This window comes from Bos indicus x Bos taurus, chromosome 13, assembly GCF_003369695.1.
Source record: "Bos indicus x Bos taurus breed Angus x Brahman F1 hybrid chromosome 13, Bos_hybrid_MaternalHap_v2.0, whole genome shotgun sequence".
NCBI classification, from domain to species: domain Eukaryota; kingdom Metazoa; phylum Chordata; class Mammalia; order Artiodactyla; family Bovidae; genus Bos; species Bos indicus x Bos taurus.
Window position 1 is genome coordinate 51,237,862 of NC_040088.1, and position 24,994 is coordinate 51,262,855.

General features: G+C 39.9%; 1 protein-coding gene across 2 annotated transcripts in view; it reads right to left on the minus strand.

The window, feature by feature from the left end:
* STAM (signal transducing adaptor molecule) overlaps positions 1-21,931 on the minus strand; it is a 63,342-nt gene extending 41,411 nt beyond the window's left edge. Inside the window, exons 1-2 of one of the 2 annotated variants that reach the window (XM_027559836.1) lie at positions 21,699-21,931; positions 5,863-5,947 (exon numbers count right to left, since the gene is read on the minus strand). In XM_027559836.1, coding sequence (XP_027415637.1) covers positions 5,863-5,947; positions 21,699-21,738 — 125 coding nt within the window. In that variant the 5' untranslated portion in view covers positions 21,739-21,931. The remainder of the gene's footprint in view (positions 1-5,862; positions 5,948-21,698) is intronic. The other variant, XM_027559837.1, reaches the window with a different exon arrangement.
* Positions 21,932-24,994: the final 3,063 nt, after the last annotated feature.

The window sequence follows — 24,994 nt, forward strand, 5'->3', positions numbered from 1 at the left end:
TTACTCTCACATTTATTTTTTTACATATGAAATTAAAAACAAATCAATAAAAACTAACAGACAAAAGCTATGTGAAGACACGTTAAAGAAAACTGCTACTATTATTCTGAAAGTTCTCTTGATTTTGAACAGAGACTTTTCAGTCTATCATATGACCTCACTGGCTAAGCATTTTTCAGTACTTACTCAGACACTGGAACTGCACACTAAACATCATGTGAATATCTTACAAAGTCAGGAAAAAAAATTTCAGTTTTAAGTCCAGCATATTCAAACACTTTAGGGTGACAGGATATTAAGGAATTAAGTAATTACAAATGTTTATTGCCTATCAATATGGGAAAATTATTTTTGTATTTGTATAAAGGAACAATAGAAAGATACAAAGGAAACAGAAATGGTTACCTACAGAGGATGGGGGAGAGAAACAGGGACAGGAGTTATTTTCTCAATATTTACCTTTTTTAAGTTATTTTAATGTTTCAGCCATGTGAGTAACTATTTTTGAAACAAAAAAGTACATATTTCATATAAGCATAAATATTTCTATAAATCAACAAACAAATACACAGATATGTGTGGTTCAAAGAGGAAGAATTAAGGAGCGTTTTCTGAAAGACTGCTGGAACCATGTTCCTGGGTCACAGTTCTCTGAGTAAATGAAATTTCACAATAATTGGCTCTTCATTTCCCCTTAGAACTTGAGAATATTTTTCCAAATGACCACAATTCCAAAACAGTTTACAAGAAAGAATTTTTTTTCTTTTAAAAAGGGCCGAAGGATTTTAAAACATTATTTTCTTAGGGGATAAACACTTTACTATAAGTTATTTTATTTATGTACTAAATAATTCTACAATATATTGCTGGTAACAAATCATTTTGATTAAAATAAACAAATCTTACAAAACAGAAGTGCTTTTCTTAAAGTTCCCTCCCCCTTCCCTAAATCCAACCTCTTAAATAGATCTGTACATTTTATGAAATCACAGATTAACTCCGTATGACAATGTTTTAAAAAAAAAAAACCTAGACTGTTGCCTAGTACACGAATAACCTTATGAACTTCATACTTCAACCTGCCCTGTCTACACCAGTCTCAGGAAAACGCACACCCACTTTCCCTTTCACACCAGTGACACGTTTCAACCTTTTCTAAAGCACACCAAGTACTCAGAATGCTTCACCAACAATCTACAATACGTATGTTCAATATTCGTATGCTACCATCACCAACCTATACTAAACATATCTAGGTTCCTAGACAATATAAACCCTATCTCCATGAGTTTTCCATATACCTAATTATAAAATGATTAAAAACAATTAAAACAAAACTGTAAATGGTTACTAGGTTCAAGGCAAGAGGGGAATGGTAAGTTGTTTGACAAGCAGAGTTCACCTGAGATGATGAAAAGTTCTGGAGATGGACAGCGGAGATGATCTCATAATAATGTGAATGTACTGAATGCCACAAACTTAGATCAAAGAAAATGTTTTCATGTATAATAATACATTTGTCTTTATAATAATGCAGCCATAAAATATTTTTATTGCTTTTTATGGAGAAAGGGACCTAGGTAGACAAAAGTGCTGAGGGCCCATGAAAATCAAAATGTGGCCCTAATGCTTATTTCCTACTATGAAGTCAAGGCACAGCAAGAAGGTGAAAATATAACCAGATATGTATGTAAAACATTATTTGAAAGAGGAATCACACACATAAACAAACTTTGTGGGTTTGCATTTTTTGAACCCTAGTGAGATTACAATGGTATCTCAACTATTATATAGTCTTTTTCAAACAATTCTTTATTAAAAAGAGCTAGAAAGAGATATCACATTTATATAAACATATAACTGCATGAAAATTAATGTAATGAGACTTTAAAGGAACCAGAGAGCAAGAACTTACTATTAAGGAAGAAAAAATAAGTGAAAAGGGAAAAGAAAGAAAGAGAAAAGGAAAAAAATATTAATAAAAAACAAAAAGAACCATCCCTCTATTTAAATTAGCAAAGCTGAGAACATTTCCCGAGTAAATTCACAGATTTGGCATAATGTCAATTAAAATCTCCAAAGGGTAACAAAATATTAAAGAAAAATACTGAGAGAGAGAATGCCCTCTAAAGTAAATACGAAAAAAGTTTAAAATGAGCGTGTATCTAAACCTACTGATACTAGATAACAACAAAATACAAATAAAACACAACTGTTTAAAGCAACAAATTAGTACATTTTAAATACATATCTAGGTTCTTAGACAACATAAACCTGACCTGAGGACAACACGGATGGAACCTTGAGGGCACTGCACTAACTGAAATAAGACAGAAAGACAAACACTGTCCGATCTCACTGGTATGTGAAATCTAATATGATCAAACTCACAGAAACAACAGAGTGGTGGTTGCAGGAGGGTGGAGGGGTGGGCAAGGGGTGGCAAAATGAGTAAAATGGGCCAAAAAGTGCAAACTTTCAGTTACAAGATAAGTAAGTTCTGAGGGTGTAATGCAGAGCGCAGAGAGTATGGTTACAATACTTGGTTGTATGTTTGAAAGTTGCTGAGAGAGTACATCTTTTCACAGTTCTCATCACAAGAAAAAAACAGGAAATAAAATTAACAAATTAGAGTTTCTAATAATAATGTTAGCTGCAGAAAAACAAATTGATCTCTTTAAATCCTCACAACGTATCATATGGGATTTTTAGATGGGTTCAAATTTATTTTTTAACTAGAAAAATATGGAACATTTCTAGTCATGAAAGGGAGTTTGTCTTTTTATTTCAAGCCACTAACCACATTATTATAAAAAGCATCTCCAAAATGAAGAACACCAAACTAAAGATAAAATGAAAACTGATGGGGTGAAGAGAGGAGGGGACTTTCCAACTGCACTGCTAGATAAAAGCTTTATCTCCAAAACACACAGGGATGGAGCTAGGTGGATACCTCATCCTCAACAAACTGTCAGACAATATCACTTTAATCAAAAAGAAGCAGAGGTGCACCCACTTACCCATGCTCCAGATACTATTAAAAACACTTTGCATGTAGTAACTAATCTCACACTCACCATAAACCCTCTATGAAGAAGATACTGTTTTTATTCTCAAGTAGCAAACTAAAGTTACTATATCCACCGGTGACATAGCTAAGCAGTAAGAGCAGGGTCCCAGCCCAGGCATCTCATCCCAGAGGCCATGCTCTCAACCACTAGGCTATTTGCTTTCCTCTGCATAACAAGCTACAAATCTACATCTACTGGACATATATAAATTACTATTACACAAGACAAAATTCAAACAAGAATGGTTTTGATAGCGTGCTTTGAGGATTTAGATTTTCAGTCATTGGGGTAAGGAAAGGCTTTATGGAAGAAATAATATCCACAGTGGGTCTGGAGGATATGAGACACCACTGAGAATGGAGATGAGACTATTCCCCACTGAAGGAACAGAGGAACCAAAAGCAGTACAAAAAGCTGAAAAGCACTGGCAACTCAAATATCTGAGTTGAAAAGAATGTGTTGTTGCTGTTTAGTTACTAAGTCATGACCGACTCTTTTGCAACCCCCTGGACTATATAGCCCATGAGGCTCCTCCATCCATGGGATTTCCCAGACAAGAACACTGGAGAGGGTGATCATTTCCTCCTCCAGGGGGATCTTCCCCATTCAGGGATCGAAACTGCATCTCCCGCATTGGCAGGTGGATTCTTTACCACTGAGCCACCAGGGAAGCCCATTGAAAAGAATAGTGAGTACAAAAGAAGTAAATGAAAAATAAATGATTCAGAGGCCTAAGGAGGTTACTAGGCTTAATTCAGTGGAAGGCAGAGGAGTAACATGGTCAGAGTTGTCACATGGCAACTGGTTATAAAAACTGGACAGAAAAAGACAGAAGGAAGTGACAGAAGGTTAATTCACTAGTCTAAGCATGGTTAAGGATGGCTCAAGTAAAGTGCAGTCAACAGAAGCAGAGAAAAAGGAATAGATAAGGAACATGCAGCAGCTACTTGAACTTCAATTAAATTAAGGAAGCAACCAGGCCGGAAAGTACAAGACTGAGGATACTAAAATACAAAGACAACAAAGAGGATGGATGAGACCACGCTTGGAGCCATGACTTTGGGAGCCTGCCAGGAGGAGCACATTATAGGCTAAAAAGACCTCAAGTGAAGGGGCAGAAAGGCCTTAAAGACAAACTTTCCTGCCTAATCTGACCAAGTTCAGGAACTTAACTAAGGAGACTCTATGACATCAACATCGTGAGCGAGATCATGGATCAAACTGACAGAATTCAGTAAGAAGCCGACTGCAGGGGCGAACCTGAGGTTTTAAGCAGAAATGAGAATAACCTTGTCATTAACAGAGGTGAGGACAAAGGAGGGAATGGAGGTCTAAAGCAAAAAGGGACATGAGTTCAGGGTTCTAGGTGGTGAGGTTGAGGCTTATAACATGGGATATTCTGAAATTATGCTGCATCCATGGGAGTAGTACTTGAGTAAACAGAATCAGAGCTAAAAATATAGAAGTCACATAAAGATACTTGGAAGCTATGAGAGAAAAAAGGAAAAGTGCTGGGTAAAAAAAAAAGGATCAGAGAAAGTTTAAGGAACTATGTCTATTTAAAAGGGACTGAAGAAGAGCCTGGGAAGGTACCATCAGAGGGTTAATACTACAACCAGGAGAATCCAGCATGATTTAGCAGCGCTCTCAAACATTCTTCACAGGAAAGTATATAAATAAGACAGTGTTCGTGTGGCACAAAGAGATAAACGTGGCTACTCATAACTGGACGTTATTAGCCCAGGAGTGGAGGAAACCATTACTCTATATACGCCTTGCAAACCACTACTCAGTTAATCCGCTTGCTGCACTGTTTAGAAAGTCCTGTATTACCAAAAAGTCTGTAGGCCAAAAAGTTTACAATTCTATTTCCCTAAACTGTCTCTTTCCGTAGTCAATGATTAGTTGAGTCGAATGTGAAGATGTGACAAAGAAGACAAGAATACAGAAATAACCAAAAAATTTGGTATCTGAGAAATCAGTGATGACTTTAAATATCAGTGGGAAAAGGAACAACCTAAATACCCATCAGCAGATGAGTGTGGATAAAGACTGGTGTGTGTATATAATGGAATATCACTGGGCCCCAAAAAAGAATAAAATAATACCACTTGCAGCAACATGGATGGACCTGGAGATTATCATACTAAGCCAAGTAAGCCAGAAAAAGACAAATGCCATATGATACCACTTACATGTGGAATCTAAAATATGAAACAAATGAACCTATATATGAAATAGAATCAGAGACACAGAGAACAGGCTGGTGGTTGCCGAAGCAGAGGGGATGTGAGGGAGGGATGGAGTGGAAGTTTGGGATTAGCAGATGCAAACTATTATACAGAGGATGGCTAAGCAACAAGGTCCTACTGTGCAGCACAGGGAAATATACTCAATATCCTGTGATAAACCACAATGGAAAAGAATATGAAAAATATATATAGGTAAAAGTGAATCACTTGGCTGTAGAGCAGAAATTAACACAACATGTAAGTCAACTATATTTCAATAAAATTTCTTTTAAAAAATCAGTGGGAAATACTAGATTTTAGGAGACAAATATGGACAAGGGTGAATAATTAAAATATCAATACTGTTACTGGTCATGCTGTCCCTACTGTTACAAGGAGAACCTAAACAAGATGATTCCTCAAATCTTGCTAGTGAAAACATTCTTTTTTCAAACCAAATTGTGATTGTAGTAATAAGCTTTACCTTCTAACTCCAGTTTTATTCCCATTAATAAATAGGACGAAAAAATAAAAATCCTTTGAAACCCTGCAACACTTACCCAGTGCGAGACTGACCGACTTTATCACAAATATCCAAAATGAGGCCCCAATCCTCAGCAGTATTCATCTCACTGGTTGCTTTCTCTGTATATTACAAGAAGAAATTGCAGAAACATTATTTCTAAAAAGTCTTTAAGCGGTAAATGACTACATTCAAATTACCAAACTGTAGTATAACCAAGGACCAACAAATCACAAGAGCTATCAACATCTGGTTAATGAAATATTTAAGTCTATCTTTAAAAAGAGGTGGGTACCTTTGTCACCTATCACAATTATTTTCCCCACTTCATTTGTTTGTTACTTGGTATTTAAAAAAAAGGGGGGGCCACTGATTTTTTTTTATAAAAATGTACACACACACAGGTCTATCCCTATCTGCACACAGAAAGACCAAAATAAAGAACTCTTTCATGATCAATAGTTAATAGTTAGCTTCACTAATTATTTACAACTGTGGCTTCCCTGGTGGCTCAGACGGTAAAGCGTCTGTCTACAATGCGGGAGACCCAGGTTGGATCCCTGGGTTGGGAAGATCTCCTGGAAAAGGAAATGGCAATCCACTCCAGTACTATTGCCTGGAAAATCCCATAGACAGAGGATTTGCATAGTTAATTCATAGTTAATTTACATAGTTAATTCTTAGCTTTACTTGCCCTCGAAGGAACATGACAAAGAACATGTCTCTATCAAAATGTTCCAGGGAATTAAATTAACTATCTATTTGTTGAGTTTGGATTCTGAGAAGTAGGGTGGAGGGGGCACTGAACAAAAGAAAACCAAGCTTTAACTGAATATTTTCCCTTAAATCTAAACTTGACAAGTTAAAATAAAAAAAGCCAGAGGTATGGCAGATTAAACCAAATCATTAATTTAGACCCCTTTCTTCATTACAATAAAGGAATTTTAATGAAAACACACAAGGATAAGGAAAACATGAGAAGCAGTAACAGCAACAGTATCTCAAAAGCTACAGAACAACACTGATCCATGGTAAACTACTGAGAAGACCCAAGAAAGGTGAACCATGTATTGTTAGTAAGAAAAAAAGCTTAAGAACTAGTCTGTTGAATCCTCAGGAAATTCAACTATTGCAATTGAGAATGAAGAAAAAGAGCACTTCCAAGTTAGCAAAATGGGTTAATGCTGTTTGAAATGTAGGCAGGCTCTATTTCCTCACTCAAGGGCTCTAGCAATATCACTTCCCTATTCCGAGAAAGTGAGTGATGGTTTACTTTCTGTAGGTAAAGCAAATTTTTTCTAGACAGGGAGACACCAGGTATAGTTGAGACTTAGGCAGCAAAAATAAGGAATTCCCCACCCCCCAGTTTTCCAGTCTGGCATGTAAGCAGCTTGGATGTATTCACTTCATCCTAACAAGTAAAACACTGAACAAAGTGAAAAATCAACGACTCTTCTTAGAGCCCTCAGAAGTGAGGTCACAAGGCAAACTGATGCCCCCAAATTAGACATACAAATAGGCAGATACACAGAACCACAACTTAACAGAGCAGAAGCTCATCAGCACAAACATCACCAGGAACCAGTACCAGGGGAGGAAAATCTACACTGAAATTATCAAACTGCTGGAGGCTAAGTGTGCACAAGTCTGAGTTAAAACGCCAGAAAAGAGGCGGCTTAGAAGACTTCCCATACTTTTGTGAGTTTCAATTCCACCGTTCTTTCAGGTTCTCAAGGTGAACATCACAGAAAATTTCCCCTATTTTTCCAGCAGGGGGAGAGAAACTGACCATTCTGAAATACACCAGAGTATTCTCTTCCTAAAAAATCCTACCCTCAAGAGAAATTATTTTATCAGTCTTAACCAACTAGTGTTTTACCAGAGATTAACCCAACTGTGGGAAGAGAAATCCCAAAGCTAGCTTGTTCCAGCCTTCCACGTGGGAGAAGGGGAATATCCAACTCCAGCCCACTGGAGCCATCCCATTCCACCAATGGGATGAGCAGGGGATGGACACTGAGAAGCATGTGAGAATTCAAACCCCAGGGGCAGAGAGGCTCACTGAGCCCAAATCCCAGGACAGTCGGCACCTGATCATCACACCACTAAAGGCGGGTGTCCCTTCGTCTAGTATATCATATCCAGCTGCTGACAAGTCACACTATAAGGCAAAGAGCACAACTGGAAGGGTATCAGAGTAGCATCAGAACCAAACTCAGACATGAGAAGGATGTTGGAATTATCAGACCAGAATTTTTAAAGAATATGACAATATGCTAAGAGCTCTAAATGGAAAAAGGAGGTAATATGCAAGAACAGATGGACAATGTAAGCAGAGAGATGGAAATTCTAAAAACGAAATATTAGAGATCAAACAATAATATAATATAAATGAACATCCTTGGATGGGCTTATCATCAGTCTGGACACAGCTGAAGCAAGAATCTCTGAACCTAAGGACATGTCACTAGGAATTTCCAAAACTGAAACGCAAAGAGGAAAAAGTGATGGAGGGAGGGGGCCGGAGCAGGGGGGTGGGGGCACTGAAACAGATTATCCAAGAGCTGTGGGAAACTATAAAAGCTGTGACAAAGGAATCACTGGAATACCAAAGAAGAAAGAGGAAAAGAAAAAGAAGAAATATTTGAACCAAATATGATTCGGAATCTCCCCCAAATTAATGTCAGACGCCACACCACAGATCCAGGAAGCTCCAGGAACACCAAGTACAATAAATGTCAAATAAAGAAACAAACCCTCTACACGTTGGCATATCAAACAGCAGAAAATCAAAAATAAAGCGGAAAAAAAAGAAGCCAACAGATGTAGAGAATGGATTGGTGGACACAACAGAGGAAGGAGAGGGTGGGACAAATTGGGAGAGCAGCCTTGTCTTTATACACTACCATCTGTAGAGAGACGGCTAGCGGGAAGCTGCTGCGTGACATAGGGAGCTCCACTCGGTGCTCTGTGAGGGTTAGAGGGCTGAGACTGGGGGGTGGGAGGTGGAAGGGAGGCCAAGAGGGAGGGGGTATATGCATACTTTTAGCTAATTCCCACATGTTGCCATTCAGCAGAAACTAAGAAAACATTGTAAAGCAATTATTCTCCAATTCAAAGATTTTTTTAATTAGAAAAAAAGAAGCCAGCAGAAGAAAACACCTTACCTATTCAGAAGTAAACAGAATGATTATATCTGACATCTCAGAAACCATGCAAACAAGTAGAAAATGGAATGAAATAGTATTGAGAAAATAACCACCAACCAAGGATTATATATCCTGTGGAATTATCCATAAGGAAAAGACAAAGTCTTTCTCAAATAAAGAAACATCAAGGGTATCTGCTGCCACTAGACTGGCCTTACAAGAAATGTTTCAGAAGTTCTTCAGGGAGAATATAGGAGATATGCATACATGAATGTGTGTGTGCGCAGGCATATGTATAAATGAAATGAAGCACAGCAAGGACACCAGGAACAAAAGAGAGAAATTAGGAATGTGAATATTTTGTTACTAGAAGGTGAGCTGTACTATCACTGAAGTGGCACAATGTTATTTGAAAGTGAACTTGGACTAGTTGTAAATGCATATATATATTGTAAACTCTTAGGCAGTTACAGAAAGTAGAAAAATATATATAACTAATATGCTAAAAAAAGAAAATGGAATCATATAAAATATTCAATTAAAACTCCAAAGGCAGGTCGAAGAGTATCAGAAACAGAAATAAAATACAAGGGTTACAACTAGAAAATTGTAACAGGTATGGTAGATGTTTATCCAACAATATCAATAATCACTTTAAATGTTAATGGTCTAAATATAGGCAGAGATTGTCAGAGTGATCAAAAAATAAGATACAATTAAATGTCATTTACAAGCAACCCACTTTAAATATAAAGACACACATATAAAGTAAAAGGATGGAGAAAGAAACAGCATGCTGACACTAATCACAAAGAAGTGGGATTAGTTATATTAATGTCTGATGAAGCCAACTTTGGAACAAGGAAAATCATCACGGACAAAGGCATTACATAATAAAGAGGTCAATTCTCAGAGAAGACAAAAATCCTTAACATACATGTGCCTAACTAGAGAGTGTCAAAGTAACTGACACAAAAAATCATGTGAACTCCAAAGAGAACTAAGTCACTAAGTCATGTCCAACTCTTTTGTGACCCCTGTGGACTTTAAGCCTGCCAGGCTCCTCTATTCATGAGATTTCCCAGGCAAGAACACTAGAGTGGGTTTCCATTTCCTTCTCCAAGGGATCTTCCTGATCAAGGATCAAATCCACATCTCCTGCATTGGCAAGTGGGGGTCTTTACCACTGAGCCATCAGAGGAGCCCCTTGTTGGTTTACTCTATACCTAAAACGAGGTTACTATAGACTAAGTCTTTCAAGACCTAAAGTTCTTGTCACTATGAAACAGCAACATACCAAGAAAGTCCAGAACACCTGAACTGATACACTATGTCACCATCCGCACCAGTAGAAAAGATCTGTGTCTGGAGTATTTTCTCTTTTGCCTCTTTATTGGAATCCTGAGAAAGTCCACCAGCAAAAAAATGAAGCAAGCAAGATGCAGCTACAAGTAAAAGAATTTCTAGACTCACTAAATTGTTTTAAGTGAGCTTTAACCATGAGGGGATCTGTATTAATTCAAGAAACACCAGAGAGCTAAGAAAATTTTGAGCAAGGAAACAATCTGATCAGAGTTTGACTTTTAGGGGAAAAAACATGAATCTGCTGCCAACATGTAAAAAATAGTTTGGGAGAGGGAAAAGAAGAAACTATAATGAGAAACTTAACATAAATCTGGAGACAAAGTAAATGAGCTACTTTGAAAGCAAATGATGAAATGCTGTTTAATGTGTTCTCACTGGCAGGTGTGCCAAGATGGTAACAGTAAATTGACCTGTTTAAGCTTCCATAACTGTAAATCCCTTAAAAATAACAACTTCTACTTTGGGTAATTCTTTGAACATTCATGTTTTCAGTCTAAACGCTCAATAAATGCTAAACTTGATCATACAACTGCAATATGAATCCATAAGGGTCACAGAAACATAGACCTTTAGTAACATCTATTTCAGTGTTTTTTTTTCAAATTTTACTTTTCAATGCAGAAACCCTCTACAAGTTAAATCTAATGCTAGCTACCTGGAGTTAGCACACACTTCACAGGTTGAAGGTACAGGACTTCAAGTCTCCCCTCACTTCAGACACAAGAAACAAGCTCTGGGCTTCCCAGGCCACATGCATTCTGACCAACTGGCTACAGATTCAGGGGTTTCCACTATCCCCTTGGGTTCACTGATTCACTATAACCACTTACAGAATGAAGAAAATCACCTATAATTACAGTTTTATTATAAAATATACAAATGTCAACCAGCCAAAGAAGAGATACGCATTGTGCTGGGCCTGGGAGGAACTCAAAAGCAAAGCTTCTGCACCCTCAGGACTCCTCATCCTCCTGGCATGTCACTGTGGATCACCTACCAGGAAGCTCAATGGAGGCGGGGTGTCCACGGTTTTTATTGGGGTTTCATCAAGAAGGTATTGTTGACTGAATGAGGGGCCGCCTCCTGAAACTCCATCTCCAAGCCTCCTACTCCTTTGTGGAGGTCCAGTTGATACCATGTGACTCAAAGCGCCAGCCATCTAATCACAAGATTAGTCTTTTTGGAGCGATCAGCCCCCATACTGAGTGATTTTACTAGTATAAACCAAAGGACTGTCCCAGGAACCCACCATAAATATGAAAGATGCTCCTACCACTTGGGAAATTCCAAGGATTTAAAGGTTCCCTTCTCTGGGTGATCTAGGTTCCATCTCTGGGTTGGGAAGATCCCCTGGAGAAGGGGAAGGCTACCCACTCCAGTATTCTGACCTAGAGAATTCCATGGACTGTACAGTCCGTGGGGTAGCAAAGAGTCAGACACACTTTCACTTTTCCCTGGTGGCTCAGATAGTAAAGATTCTCTGACTGCAATGCAGGAGACCTGGGTTTGATCCCTGAGTTGGGAAGATCCCTTGGATAAGGAAAATGGCAACCCATTCCAGTATTTTAGCCTGGAAAATCCCATGGACAGAGGAGCCTGGCGGGCTACAGCCCATGGGCTCAAAAAAGAGTCAGACACGACTGAGTGACTAACACTTTCCAGAAAACATGGACAAAGATTAGTCAAATCCTTTATTATTCAACCATTTCTAAGAAAAATTTATCTTAAAAGAAACCCAACGTGTGAAGTAAATCCAAGGGGAACTGCTCTGAGGAGTCCCAGAACCTTGCCCCATTAAACCCCCAAACCATTTGACACCCAAGAAGACTGAGTGAGTCATCCCGAACAAGATCCTCCAGTCTAACATTTACAGTCTGCAGATTCAGCATCCATAGGTCAAAACTGTCAGAAAAAGAAAAATTCCAAACGGTCCCCAAAAGCAAAACTTGAATGTGCTGTGCATGGGTGACTATTTACACAGCACTTACACTGTATTTACAACTATTGACATAGCATTTACGTATTACTGCTGCTGCTGCTGCTGCTAAGTCACTTCAGTCATGACTCTGTGCGACCCCATAGATGGCAGCCCACCAGGCTCCCCCGTCCCTGGGATTCTCCAGGCAAGAACACGTATTACTAGGCATTACAAATAATCTAGAGATGATTTAAAGCGGTGGTCCCCAACTTCTTTGGCACCAGGGACCAAGTTCAGGAAGGCAGGGGTGGGGTGGGGATGGTGTGGGGGTGATTTAAGCACAGTACATTTATTGTGAACTTTATTTCCATTATTAATACCTCAGCTCCATGTCAGATTATCAGGCATTAGATTCCAGAGGCTGGGGACCCCTGACTGAAAGTATATGGTATATGGGAGTATTCATCTCCTTTGGGATGAACTCAGAGGGACACGTGCTTCTTCTTCACTCTCTTGAATACCTCGAATCTGAATTTTCCTTCCAGAACCCCTGAGGGCCTTTGGTCAGTGTGGTTCAATAAGACTGATTGAACAAGTCTCTCAAAATAACTGGAAAAGGAGGAAACACTGGCAGGAAAAGGAAAGATCTCATGTTTACAGAAAAGCCCTCCAATGCTTTACTTTTATATACATATTTTTTTAAATGTGTTTTTTTAAGATTGCAGGTTTCTTTTTGTAACCAGATACTTATATCAAGCACTAGTAACTGCCAAAAAATATGCTAATTTTCAGAATTGCCTAAACTTTACAATAAAAATATTTCACATTTATTGTAGTTTCTCTATGTTTAATTATTAGTGAGTCAAGTGTAATATACTGTTTATATCAACTACTTGTATTTTTCTTCTGTGACATACATATTCATGGCCTTTGCCCATCTCTCTTTTTGTACATCTACGTAAGTGTCCTAGGGCTTCCCTTGTAGCTCAGCTGGTAAAATATCTGCCTGCCATGCAGGAGACCAGGTTTGATTTCAGGTCATGAAGATCTCCTGGAGAAGGAAATGACAACCCACTACAATATTCTTGCCTGGAGAATCCCATGGATAGAGAAGCCTGCAGGCCACAGTCCATAGGGTCACAGGAGTTGGGCACGACTAAGTGACTAAACCTAAGTGTCTTATTAATTTGTAAGTGTTCAGTATTTGTAAAGAATATTTTTAAAAATTTTCTATGGTAAAAACATCTTTTCCAACTTGTAAAAAAAAGTCTATGAGAGGATATGCATACGTTATATGAACACATTATGCCATTTTATGAGGGACTTTGAACATCTGCAGTTCTGTGTCCATGGGAAGTCCTGCAGATATTGAGGGATGACTGTACTTCATCTTAGAAAAGGAAAGCAGGCTATCACTCTGATCTGGCAGCGCACTTAAATAATTAATTCATCGTTCTTACTGACTGGTAGCCAAGCAGATTTTGTAAAAGCTTAGTGCATTTTTTAAAAGAATACACTTAAATCTTGAAATCTATCAGTTTATTTATTAAATAATACAATATGCTCTGTAACAGCCTATATGAGAAGAGAATCTAAAAATAAGAGTACATATATATATGTATATGCATAACTGATTCACTTTGCTATACACAAACACACCCTGTAAATCAACTATACTCCAATAAAATTTTTTTTCTAATTTTATTTTATTTTTAAACTTTACATAATTGTATTAGTTTTGCCAAATATCAAAATTTTTTAAAAACAGCAAAAAAATATATAATAGTTAAGCTTATTAAAACCTAACTTACTAAAAAGTAAATAGTTGTTAACTAGAAGTGACAAGCTTATGTCTGATCAAATACAAATTGTCTATTATCATAACTAAGGATGATCTGAATTAAGGCATATCCAGGGGTGTCTTGGAGAAGGCAATGGCAACCCACTCCAGTACTCTTGCCTGGAAAATCCCATGGACCGAGGAGCCTGGTGGGCTGCAGTCCATGGGGTCGCTAGGAGTTGGACACAGCTGAGCGACTTCACTTTCACTTTTCACTTTCCTGCATTGGAGAAGGAAATGGCAACCCACTCCAGTGTTCTTGCCTGGAGAATCCCAGGGACGGGGGAGCCTGGTGGGCTGCCGTCTATGGGGTCGCACAGAGTCGGACACGACTGAAGCGACTTAGCAGCAGCAGCAGGGGTGTCTGGTATAGTCATTAGCAGATATTATGCTAAACATTTTCCTATGCATAAATAGGATCAGGATCTAACTCAATCTTAATAGAGATCAGAGATGCCACTCATCTCAGAACACTAAAACTATTCACATTATTTACTGATGCTGCCTCAAGATCAAGAGCAATAGCTCAGTTCTTCTAGGCTGTAAAATAATAAACATTTTTTAAATCAGAAAAATATAAACTATCAGAGCAGTTCAACATGGATTTGTAAACAGCGACGTCAAAACTCTTCATTTTCTAAGACAAAAAACAGGGTTCGTGGGAAAGGGAAAAGTGACAAGCAAATATAACAGACTTGCTTCCAAAGAATTCAAAGCTTCATAATGATCTCATTTTATCCTCAGATTATCCTTACCATTATACTCAAAAACAAGAGACTGAGAATTTGCCTAGCAGTACCCAGAAAAATCACACAATGAGCCTCATCTGAATTTCAGTAGTCTTCTCAATGGATTGAAGAACTTTTTTCTGATAAGCAGCTACTTCTGATTTTCTCAAAATTTATGACTGCTAGAGATTTGGGGAGGTGCTGCCAGGATGACTGTGTACCATGTTCAGGCTATAGGAAAAAGACTCATTCAGTCAGTCTGGAGATATAAGAGTTCATCAAATCAGCCAAGGGAAAACACAAGTCCTAAAGAAGTCATCCTCTTTTGGAGATCATCAGACTCAGTTTTCCAGAATGTTTCACCTAACTTTCCTGTCCATCCTGAGCACTGGAAATCCTATTGGCAGAGCAATCTGAAGCTCTTCTAACCAGACCAGACAGGGAAGCAGGTGTCAAAGGAAAACATGAAAGTGTCTCAGAAAAGAGCCCAAGATAGAAATGAAAACCTAGACGCAACAGAAAGAATAACCTACAGGAGAAGTAAAACAGGAACAGAAGAAACATTGAGTAGAAAATCTCTTAACCCAGTGGACAGCAGACCCTTAACAGATTTGTATTCTGGATTTTCACATTTTCCTCCCCAGTATGTTTTACAATAACTGATTCCACCGCTTAGAATCTTGAGTGTGTGCATGCTAAGTCGCTTCAGTCCTGTCAACTCTTTTCGACCTTATGGACTGTAGCCCACCAGGATCTTCTGTTCATGGGATTCTCCAGGCAAGAATACGGGAATGGGCTGCTATCCCTAGAAGGCTCTAGGGGATCTTCCCAACCTATGGATAGTATCTGCGTCTCTTCTGTCTCCTGCATTGGCAGGTGGGTTCTTTACAACTAGCACCACCTGGAAAGCCCTACAGAGGGTGCTTATATTCCGCTAACAATTACCAACTACTTAGTATGAGTAAAGATTGAGTTAGACAACTTGCACTTGAATTCTGGTTCAGCCATTTACTAGCCCAGGGATCTTTATAAAGTTAATTAAATTTGAAAGACAGAAGCTGAATAGCCCCCTCCAAATTGTTGTCTAACTTGATTATAAGAGGATCTGAAACGTATCCCTTGCGCAGGTACTGGGGTGAGTGCTTTACGTGCATCAGCTCCTCAAAAGAGCCTTTAATGGGGATTAATGAAGAGAAAAGTACGTCAGGTCAGAGAATCCACAAACGAAAAAGCCATGGTATAAAACCAACCAGGAAATATGCCTTGAGGAGAAATGTAGAGGCTGAAGAGACTAGGGTTAGGTCATATATGCTATGCTGAAAAGTACAAATTCCTGTGGAAAGCTGTAGATTCACTCAACTATTTTAATCAGAGGAGCCATAAGACCACATTTACATTTTAGAAATATCACTGTCACCTGGAAAATAACTGGGGACTGACTGGAAGCAGGGATAAGACAGCTGCTGGACCACTCATCAGAGAGCAAGCTAAATGTGCCTGGGTGGAGGCAGTGAGGGAAAAAAGGATGGGAGACATGAATGGAGGGACAGATGAATAAACTTAGAAGCACACAGACTACGGCAGCACCAGAATCCTTGAGGGCAAGTTCAGGGTACCCGGCTCACAGCAGACAGCATGGATTTCTTGTGAGAATCTAGAAAATGACAATTACAGAATTTAAGAATGGCATCCAGGCTCTTGACATATGTGACTATGTAAATTGAAGCACCAGTCATCAGAATAGAGGAAAAGCATACTCAAGAAGAAAAGTTTGAATGTAATTCTGAACATGCTAAATTTGAATATTCAACTCCAGTAAAGAGAATCTTGTGTGTTTTTAAAGTCCACATTCTGCCCACTTACTAAGAGCTGATGCTGTACCTGCAGTTTAAACCCAAAGCCCAAGCAAGGTCCTTCCCTCACACTAAACTGCAGGAGACTGTGATACTGACATTTATGAAAATTAAACTCGTGGTTTGATACTGACTGGGCTAACAAAACATGTCCAAGATTGTCGGGTATGAACTGGACCAAAACAGTGTGACTACAAATGCAAATGCATTATTATAAAAACTAAGACATGATGATTCGGCAGAAGCAGGGTAATGATTTCAAAGATGTCTCTTGGGTTTCAAACCAAGATATCTAGAACATAATAAAATAAACTACATAATTAAGAAAGAACCCATCTGGAAACATAAGCTCAGTTTTCTGACATTGATTTTTTTAGGTGGTAACAGAACACCAAATAGACAGGCAAGGCCAGAGAGGGAGCAAAATATCAACAACTCATTATTTAATAAATACATATTGAGTGCTTCCTATGTACCAGGCATTGGCCCTATGATACTAGGAACAGAACTGAAAATTTCTCATCCTCCAGGAGTTTATATTCTACACAGGAGAGAATCAATCGATCAATCAACGGGAGGTAGCTGAGTACAATGAAGAAACAAAACGGAACAAGGACGCAGGGTGAAGATGGATATGTTTTACAGAAAGAAATTAGGGGAAGCTACTCTTAGAAACTTATTTGAACAGTCTCGAACAACTGATGAGTATAAAATCTTCAAATACTTGGGGGAAGAATGTCCTACACAAAGGAAACAGCACAACGTAGATACCACAGCAGGAATGAGCTTGGTGTACAGAGAACCAAGAAGCTTAGAATGAAAGTGTCTGGAGATCATAATATCAGAACACAGGAAGGACCAGACTGTGAGCCACACTGGGAACTTGCATTTCCCAATAAGTGGCATGGGAAGGTCCTGGAAGATTCTGAGCAGGTAAATGACAGTATCTCAGACTTTTAAAAGAACATGGATCTTTGTAAATGAAAACTGATTGAAAACGGCAAGAACGGAAGCAAAGAAGCCGATAGCTCCTGCCACAGTCTATCAAAGAGAGAAGGATGACTGGAGTAAGATAACAGTCATGAGCGAAGGAGAAGTGATGAGATTCTAAATATATTTTTAAAGGAGAGCCAGAAGAACTGGCTTAGAGTATAGATGTGGAGGGTGAAGGAAAAGGAGAATCAATGATGACTCCTAGACATCAGAGCGGAGAAGGCAATGGCACCCCACTCCAGTTCTCTTGCCTGGAAACTCCCATGGACGGAGGAGCCTGGTAGGCTGCAGTCCATGGAGTCGCTAAGAGTTGGAGACGACTAAGCGTCTTCACTTTCACTTTGCACTTTCACGCACTGGAGAAGGGAATGGCAACCCACTCCAGCGTTCTTGCCTAGAGAATCCCAGAGACAGGGGAGCCTGGTGTGCTGCCATCTATGGGGTTGCACAGAGTCGGACACGACTGAAGCGACTTAGCAGCAGCAGCAGACATTAGAAATGAGTGACAGTAAATATCAGCAATGCCATCTATTGAAACAGGCAAGGATGAAGGACTGAGCAGGTTTGGGGAAGAAACCAAACACTGTTATTATCTCTATTTCCCATACTAACAATAAGGAAACCACAGCACAGTATATTTCAGCAACTAAGCAAAGTTACATGGCTGGTCAGCAGCTAACCTGGGAATTGAGTTTAGACAGTGCAGCTTCAGAGTCTGAATTCTTAACACTAAGCTAAGTCGCCTCGTAAGACTCCAAAGGGGAAAAAAAATATATCAAAAAATAAGTTCTAAGACCGAACATTTGGAAGTCACAAAAAAAAGAGAGAGAGAGAAAGAGAGGGAAGCCAAAAAGACTTAAAAAGAACTAAGCAGAAAGTTAGAAAAAGTTTGGTGTCCTAGAAACCAAGAGAATGAAGTACATCAAAAACAGGAATGCTAAGAGATCAACAAAGAAATGGACTAGGAATTGACCAATGGATTTGGCAAAATGGGATTCACCAGGGACTTTGAAATAAAAGCTTGATGGAATGAGTTATCTTTATAATTCAAGAGTTCAACTGAGCAAGAAATAAAACATCTGAAATGAGATTCATGTGTTCAATAAATGTTTACTGAATGTTTATTAGTGCCAGACAGTGGTCTACATGTTGGGGATATAGTGGTGAACAAACCAAACAAAAAGCCCTGTCCTCAGGCAGCATATGTTCTAATAACATATTGAGGCATTTCTTCAAAGGAAAAGTTATCTTCAGTATTTTACTTCTTTATGTAAAATGTTTCGTGGTAAAAATCAGTAAATTTCTGCTTTATGGTTTCAGTTTACCAGTTTATTGATGAATAAAGCTAATGGCAATTAATTTTTAAGTGGTAAAAGTATATGCTAATGTTAAGTGATAAATACATCAAGTGAGTTAGTGAGAGTGTATCACTGACATGCTCACTGATGGATAAAGTGAGAAGAAATAGTTAAATGTATTATACATACTATATTCTGCATGCTATCCTAGTAATAAAATTTTAAATGGGAGTCTACTGGACTCTGTCCAAGGATGATTTACTGGGAGTTTCTGGCAAGTCTTCTTAGACAACTTTTCATGATATTTTGATACATGGATCATGGGGAAAGAATTGATCCAAACACTAAAACCTAGCTTTTAAAAGGTAAAATTTTCTGGGACTTCCCTGGTGGTCCAGTGGTTAGAATTCTGCTTCCACTGCCAAAGGCACAGGTTTGACAGGGAACTAAGACTCTGCCAGTCACCAGCCAGAGCAGCCAAAAACAAACAAGGAAAAAGTAAGCTTTTCTGGAGCAAAACAATGCTCCTATACTCAAGAAGCTTACCATAACTGATACAGTCTCAATTCAACAAACTTTTATAATGCATCTCCTCCGTAGGGACAAGTAAGAGTTAAGGAGCAACGCAACATATGACTACCTTTAATATGAAATAATTTAGTAAAGACAAAAAGTATTGCAGGAGGTCTGAAAAGGGTGGCAACAACAGTGGGATAGAACAATGTTTCTCAACTGGAAACTATTTTGTGCCCTCGGGGGACATTTAGCTGTGTCTGGAGATGTTTTAAATCATAGCTGTGGGTTGGGTGGGGAGAGGTGCCACTGGCATCAAGCCGGGAGAGGTCAGGGATGCTCCTAAACACCCTACATTGCAGAGGATAGATACCCACGACAAAGACATTCACCTGGTCCAAACCGTTCGTAGTGTCACCTATGGAAACCCTAGGTTAGAGTAATCAGGATATGATTCAGGTATGAGCTGGATGCTGAGTTGGCCTTTAATCATGAGGACGTGCAGAAAGGTAGAAGAAACAATACGAGCAAAAGTGTAAAAGCAAGAAGGAGCCTGTGTCTGAATTGGGTGGTGCAGGTACTGGGAAAGGATTTGACATTAAGAATCCAATGGAAATGCGGGTTCAAAGGGCAATGGGATATAAAGATGATTGGGTAGGTGGAAGCTCGGTTACATACAACCATTAAAACTAGATCAAGGTGATGGAAACAGAAGGAGCAGGTATTAAGAAACTGCTTTATTTTAACCATTTGCCCTGGAAATTAATGTAGTAAGTTATAAAACTGCTTGAGAGCAGCAATCACGTCTCTTATTCATCACTATCTCTATTGTCACTGAGAAGTGTCCTATAAACAGTGTGTGCTAAGTACTTATTAAGTTAAATGTTACTTCCCAATTATTTATTTATTAAATACTCCTAGTGACCTCTAAAGCTCCATCAACTGCTAACATGCAGGACATTCATTTAAAATGTCCCAAAAAAGTTATCTTTGAGTTGATGCCTACTATCTAAAGGCACTGCAGGAGATCCTCTATACATGTTATCTCATTGAACCACAAACAGGATGTATTTTCCTTTTCTTTAAAGATGAGGACACCAGGACTCAAAGAACTTAAGTAACCTGCCCATGATTTCCCTCTGAGCTAGGCAGTGGCGGGGACAGGAGTGAAACCTTTTCTAATCTTAACCCAAACCCTCAAGCTTCAGTGGCAGGCTGTAAGCTGGGAATTAAAAAGCAAATTCAAACCTTTCATAATTAAACTATGCAAATATAGAAATAGCAATTCCATAAGGTCGCCCTTATTTTTCTTGACTGTAACAGTTAGACATGGTATTTAACCTGCTTTCCTGTGCGCCAAGGTAGTTACTAAGTGGATTCAAATCACCCCAAAATTCTCTCAGGGAAAACTCAAACTCCTGTCATTATTACCCTCAGACCAGGAAAACACACACACACACACACACACACACAGCTAACCTGTTGAATTGATATAGTCAGTACTTAAAACCTGTGATTCACGAAACAAACAAACAAAAAAAAGAGTATTTCAAATTCAGAACAAATTAGCATTTTCAGATCCCAGGTCCTCTTCTACACTTAAAGTACTGAGACCTACGCTAGGAAAGCAGCCCAGTGACTCAGGTCCTCAAGCGTGTTTATATTGTTGTCAAGTATTCCATCTTCATTTCTCTCCCAGTATCTTTAAGAGTCTACCCTTAACCAAAGCTCTCTCCTTCCTCTCCCTCGTACAGTTATAAAACAGATTTTAAAGTCGTCTAAGGAAGCTAACCTAAAACATTATCCCAGTTCCCAACGTTTGACATGTGCCCGCGAAACCCTTCATCACACAGCTTATCATCCTACGCCAGCTGGGACTCCCTAGCTCTGGATTCTGTCCTCCCAGGAGCAATGTCCCAGCACCAGATGCCACACCAGCTGTTCCTCCGCGGCCTTCGACACCCACTTTTCCAGCAGTTCTTTAGGAACCCACAGCCCAGCTCCAGGCCTATTTCCCAGGCTCTCTCAGTCCCCCCCCCCCTTTTTTTTTCAAGAAGATGCGACAAGCCCCCAACCTCCTCCAAACCCTTACAGAAAGAGCCTCAGGAAAGAGGCAGGATTCCGCCCGGCCCGGGGGTCCACACCGTCCTCCGGGAGCGGGCCAAGCGGGCTCGCGGTCCGCCGAGGGGTGGACAGGGGGCTGCAGAAGCACCTACCGACATCCTGATCGAAGGGATTGGTGGCAAACAGAGGCATCTCCACTTCGTGCAGAGGTGTCCGCAGGGACTCCTCCTCGACACCACGGGAGTCAGGGTGCGACCTAGGAAGGAAGTCTCCTCGGGCAAAAAGAGCGGCCGAGACGGACTCTCCGCGGCCCGCGACAACCCCAGCTCTCCCCGACCCGCAGCAACCGCGGCAGCGGCGGCGGCGGCGGCGGCAAGAGCGGAGGAGCCTTGAAGGCCCCGGGCGCGGAGCCTGTCGGGAATCTGGGTGCCCTGGGATTCGCCTGTCCAGAACCTGCCCCGAACTTGCCCCGCAGAAACCGGCCCAACCCCAGAGCCCCCTCCGCCCGGACCCCCTTTGACTGGCCCCAGGGAACAGTGGCAGGGATGCCTGTCTTTCCTGACTTGGCCTTGGTCCTGAGCCTCCGGAGGACGGGGTCCTCCAGGCGTGCCAAAGACGACTAACGAGCTCAAGCGTGAATCAGAGGTTGAGCAGAAAGAAAAGGGGTCGCGTCTGGGTAGAGAGAAACCCTCTTTTCCCCCGTGCTCCGTTGGTGGTCACAAGTTTGTGGTCCCTAGGGCAGAGGATGGAAACTCCTTTCCTCATCTGAGTAAAAGGGGTTATGAGTTCAGGTCGCTGCCCGCGGTGACAGGAAGCTTGCTCTGGTAAAGTCATGTGAGCGGGCGGCTTGGCCCGAATCCCGAAGAGGGGAGTGTCAGGCGCGCGGCTCCTCGCGGAGGCTGGGGCGGCGCTGGCATCATCCAGCGAGTCCCCGAAGGCCTGCCTGGAAGCTCTGTCGAAAGCTCTTCTAGCTGGGCGTTGGCAGCTACTAGCCGTGTGATCCGCAGGCTGTTAACAGTGATTGGCAGTTGACCAAAAAGGTCTGCGATAGTCAACCCCACCCCCACCAAAAAAAAGACGAGCAAAAAAAAAAAAAAAAAGAAAGCTGGAAAATGGATCTAAAGCTTGATCAGTGGTTAGTAATAACTTAAACTACTTAGTAATTTTATTTATGTTTACTTAATAACAAAAACTGTTCTCTGTATCCTGTAGAAATTCTAAGGAACATCTTGAGATTTGTGCATCCCCTTGAAAGGAACTTGGAGCATCTTGCATGTAAATTGAAATTATGTAAATTTACCAAAATTTACCGTAACTGCTGACTGCAGGATGTAAAGGTTTAGAACGTGTCAACAAGATTAGTCTTGTGATAGACGAAGAGTGCTTAGAAAAAACCCATTATGGGTCCCGTTTTTAAAAGTGAGAAATGCAGATTAAAGTAGCGTTGAGATACGTTTTTGTCAGACAGAGATGAAAAAGAACCAGGGATGTGGGGAGTCGTACACTCAGGTTGTTAAATGAAATTATTAGTCTCCCAGTAGAAATATTTGAAAGTGTGTAACACAGGGTTAAAATGTGAATACCTCTGGACCCAACAACTTTTTGAAATGTATCCTAAAGACATTCTTTAACAACATGAACAAAGTTATTCATAGCAACATTGCTTATAATATCAAAGCACTGTTAACTAGAAAAATGCAGGATATTAGTGATTAGACAGATAACATCCTGCTCGGTGTCTCAGTTTCCTCATCTGTTTGAAACAGGAGTGATAATCGGGTTGTAAGGATCCAATGGATTCATACAAAGGAAGCTCTTGGACACCCAGCATATAGTAAGCACTAAATAAGTGTAAATAATCGTTTTAATTCGTATTGATCATAGTACACACAGTCTAAATATTCTCCAGCTATTAAAAGTGTTAATACAGATCTGTGTTTATACAGAACGACATCTAAGTATATTCCTTTTAAAAAGCCGCTTACAAAACCATATAGGATTATGCAGTACCCCAAATTTTAAGTTTGAAAGGATATAGGTGATAATACTTTGATTATCTCTGAACTGTAAGATTTGTGATGATATTTTGTTCTTAGGCAGTTTATATTTTACAAATATTTTAATGCTGTGTTACAAATATAATGAGCCTATGTTTCTTTGAAAAGCAGAAAAATGGTTAACACGACAGTGTAAAAAATGTTGTAAGTTAGTCCCACCGATTCTTTACAGTTTAAGAAGCCAATACCAAGGCTTGCTTATGTTTCCTTATGACAAGTATAAAATTCTTCCAAAACATCACTGTTAATCAGTGAAGCAGAAAATTCTCTCTGAAAAACCAGTTTTTGATTACTGGGCTGACAGGATCAGGTGACAACTTGTCTACCTCAAGTTCCCAAACATTAGTGTGTCTGAGACACATTAATCATAATTGCCCTGTATCAGAGCCAGATATTTATAAAGAAGCGTTTGGATGTGCTTTGTGCATCACTGAAGAACTCTGTTGCCAGCAGTAAGCTAGTGAGCAAATTGTTCAAGCCTTGCTCATCAGTATGTACGCTCTGGAAATACTAAAGTAAAATAACACACCTAGTAATCATCATAGATAATCATAGAATTATCCATGTATTCTGACCTGGAACAATGATGTTAGCCATTTGAGGACTATGATTAATAGGCTATGAAAGCATTTTTAATATTATTTAACAAAACCAAATAGAAAAAGTGAAAGTGGTTTGTATTTTGAAGTTGCCTTTCCATGATTATCCCTTAAAACATTGAAACTACATGAGTTTCACTTTTACTTTTACCATAGTTTCAATGGCACCCCACTCCAGTACTCTTGCCTGGAAAATCCCATGGACGGGGGAGCCTGGTGGGCTGCAGTCCATGAGGTCGCTCAGAGTCGGACAGGACTGAGCGACTTCACTTTCACTTTTCACTTTCATGCGTTGGAGAAGGAAATGGCAACCCACTCCAGTGTTCTTGCCTGGAGAATCCCAGGGACAGGGGAGCCTGGTGTGCTGCCGTCTATGGGGTCGCACAGAGTCGGACACAACTGAAGTGACTGAGCAGCAGCAGCAGTGACACATTCAGGGGCTTCCCTGGTGGCTCAGCAGTAAAGAATCTACCTGCAATGCAGTAGACACAGGAGACGCAGGTTTAATCCCTGGGTCAGGAAGATACCCTGGATAACTCCAGTATTCTTGCCTGGAAAATCCCATGGACAGAGGAGTTTGGTGGGCTACAGTCCATGGGGTCACAAAGAGTCAGATAGGACTGGGCACCAGACAAAACATTCAAGTGTTTCTGTAATATATGTTTACTAGATTCTGTGGTTAATTTTGATATATTATTCCCTTTTTCTTGTTTGGTTTGATTTTGAAAAAAAAAAAAAAGAAGACACCTCCATGCAAATAGAGTTACTCCAGGAAAAATCTGTAATTTTAAG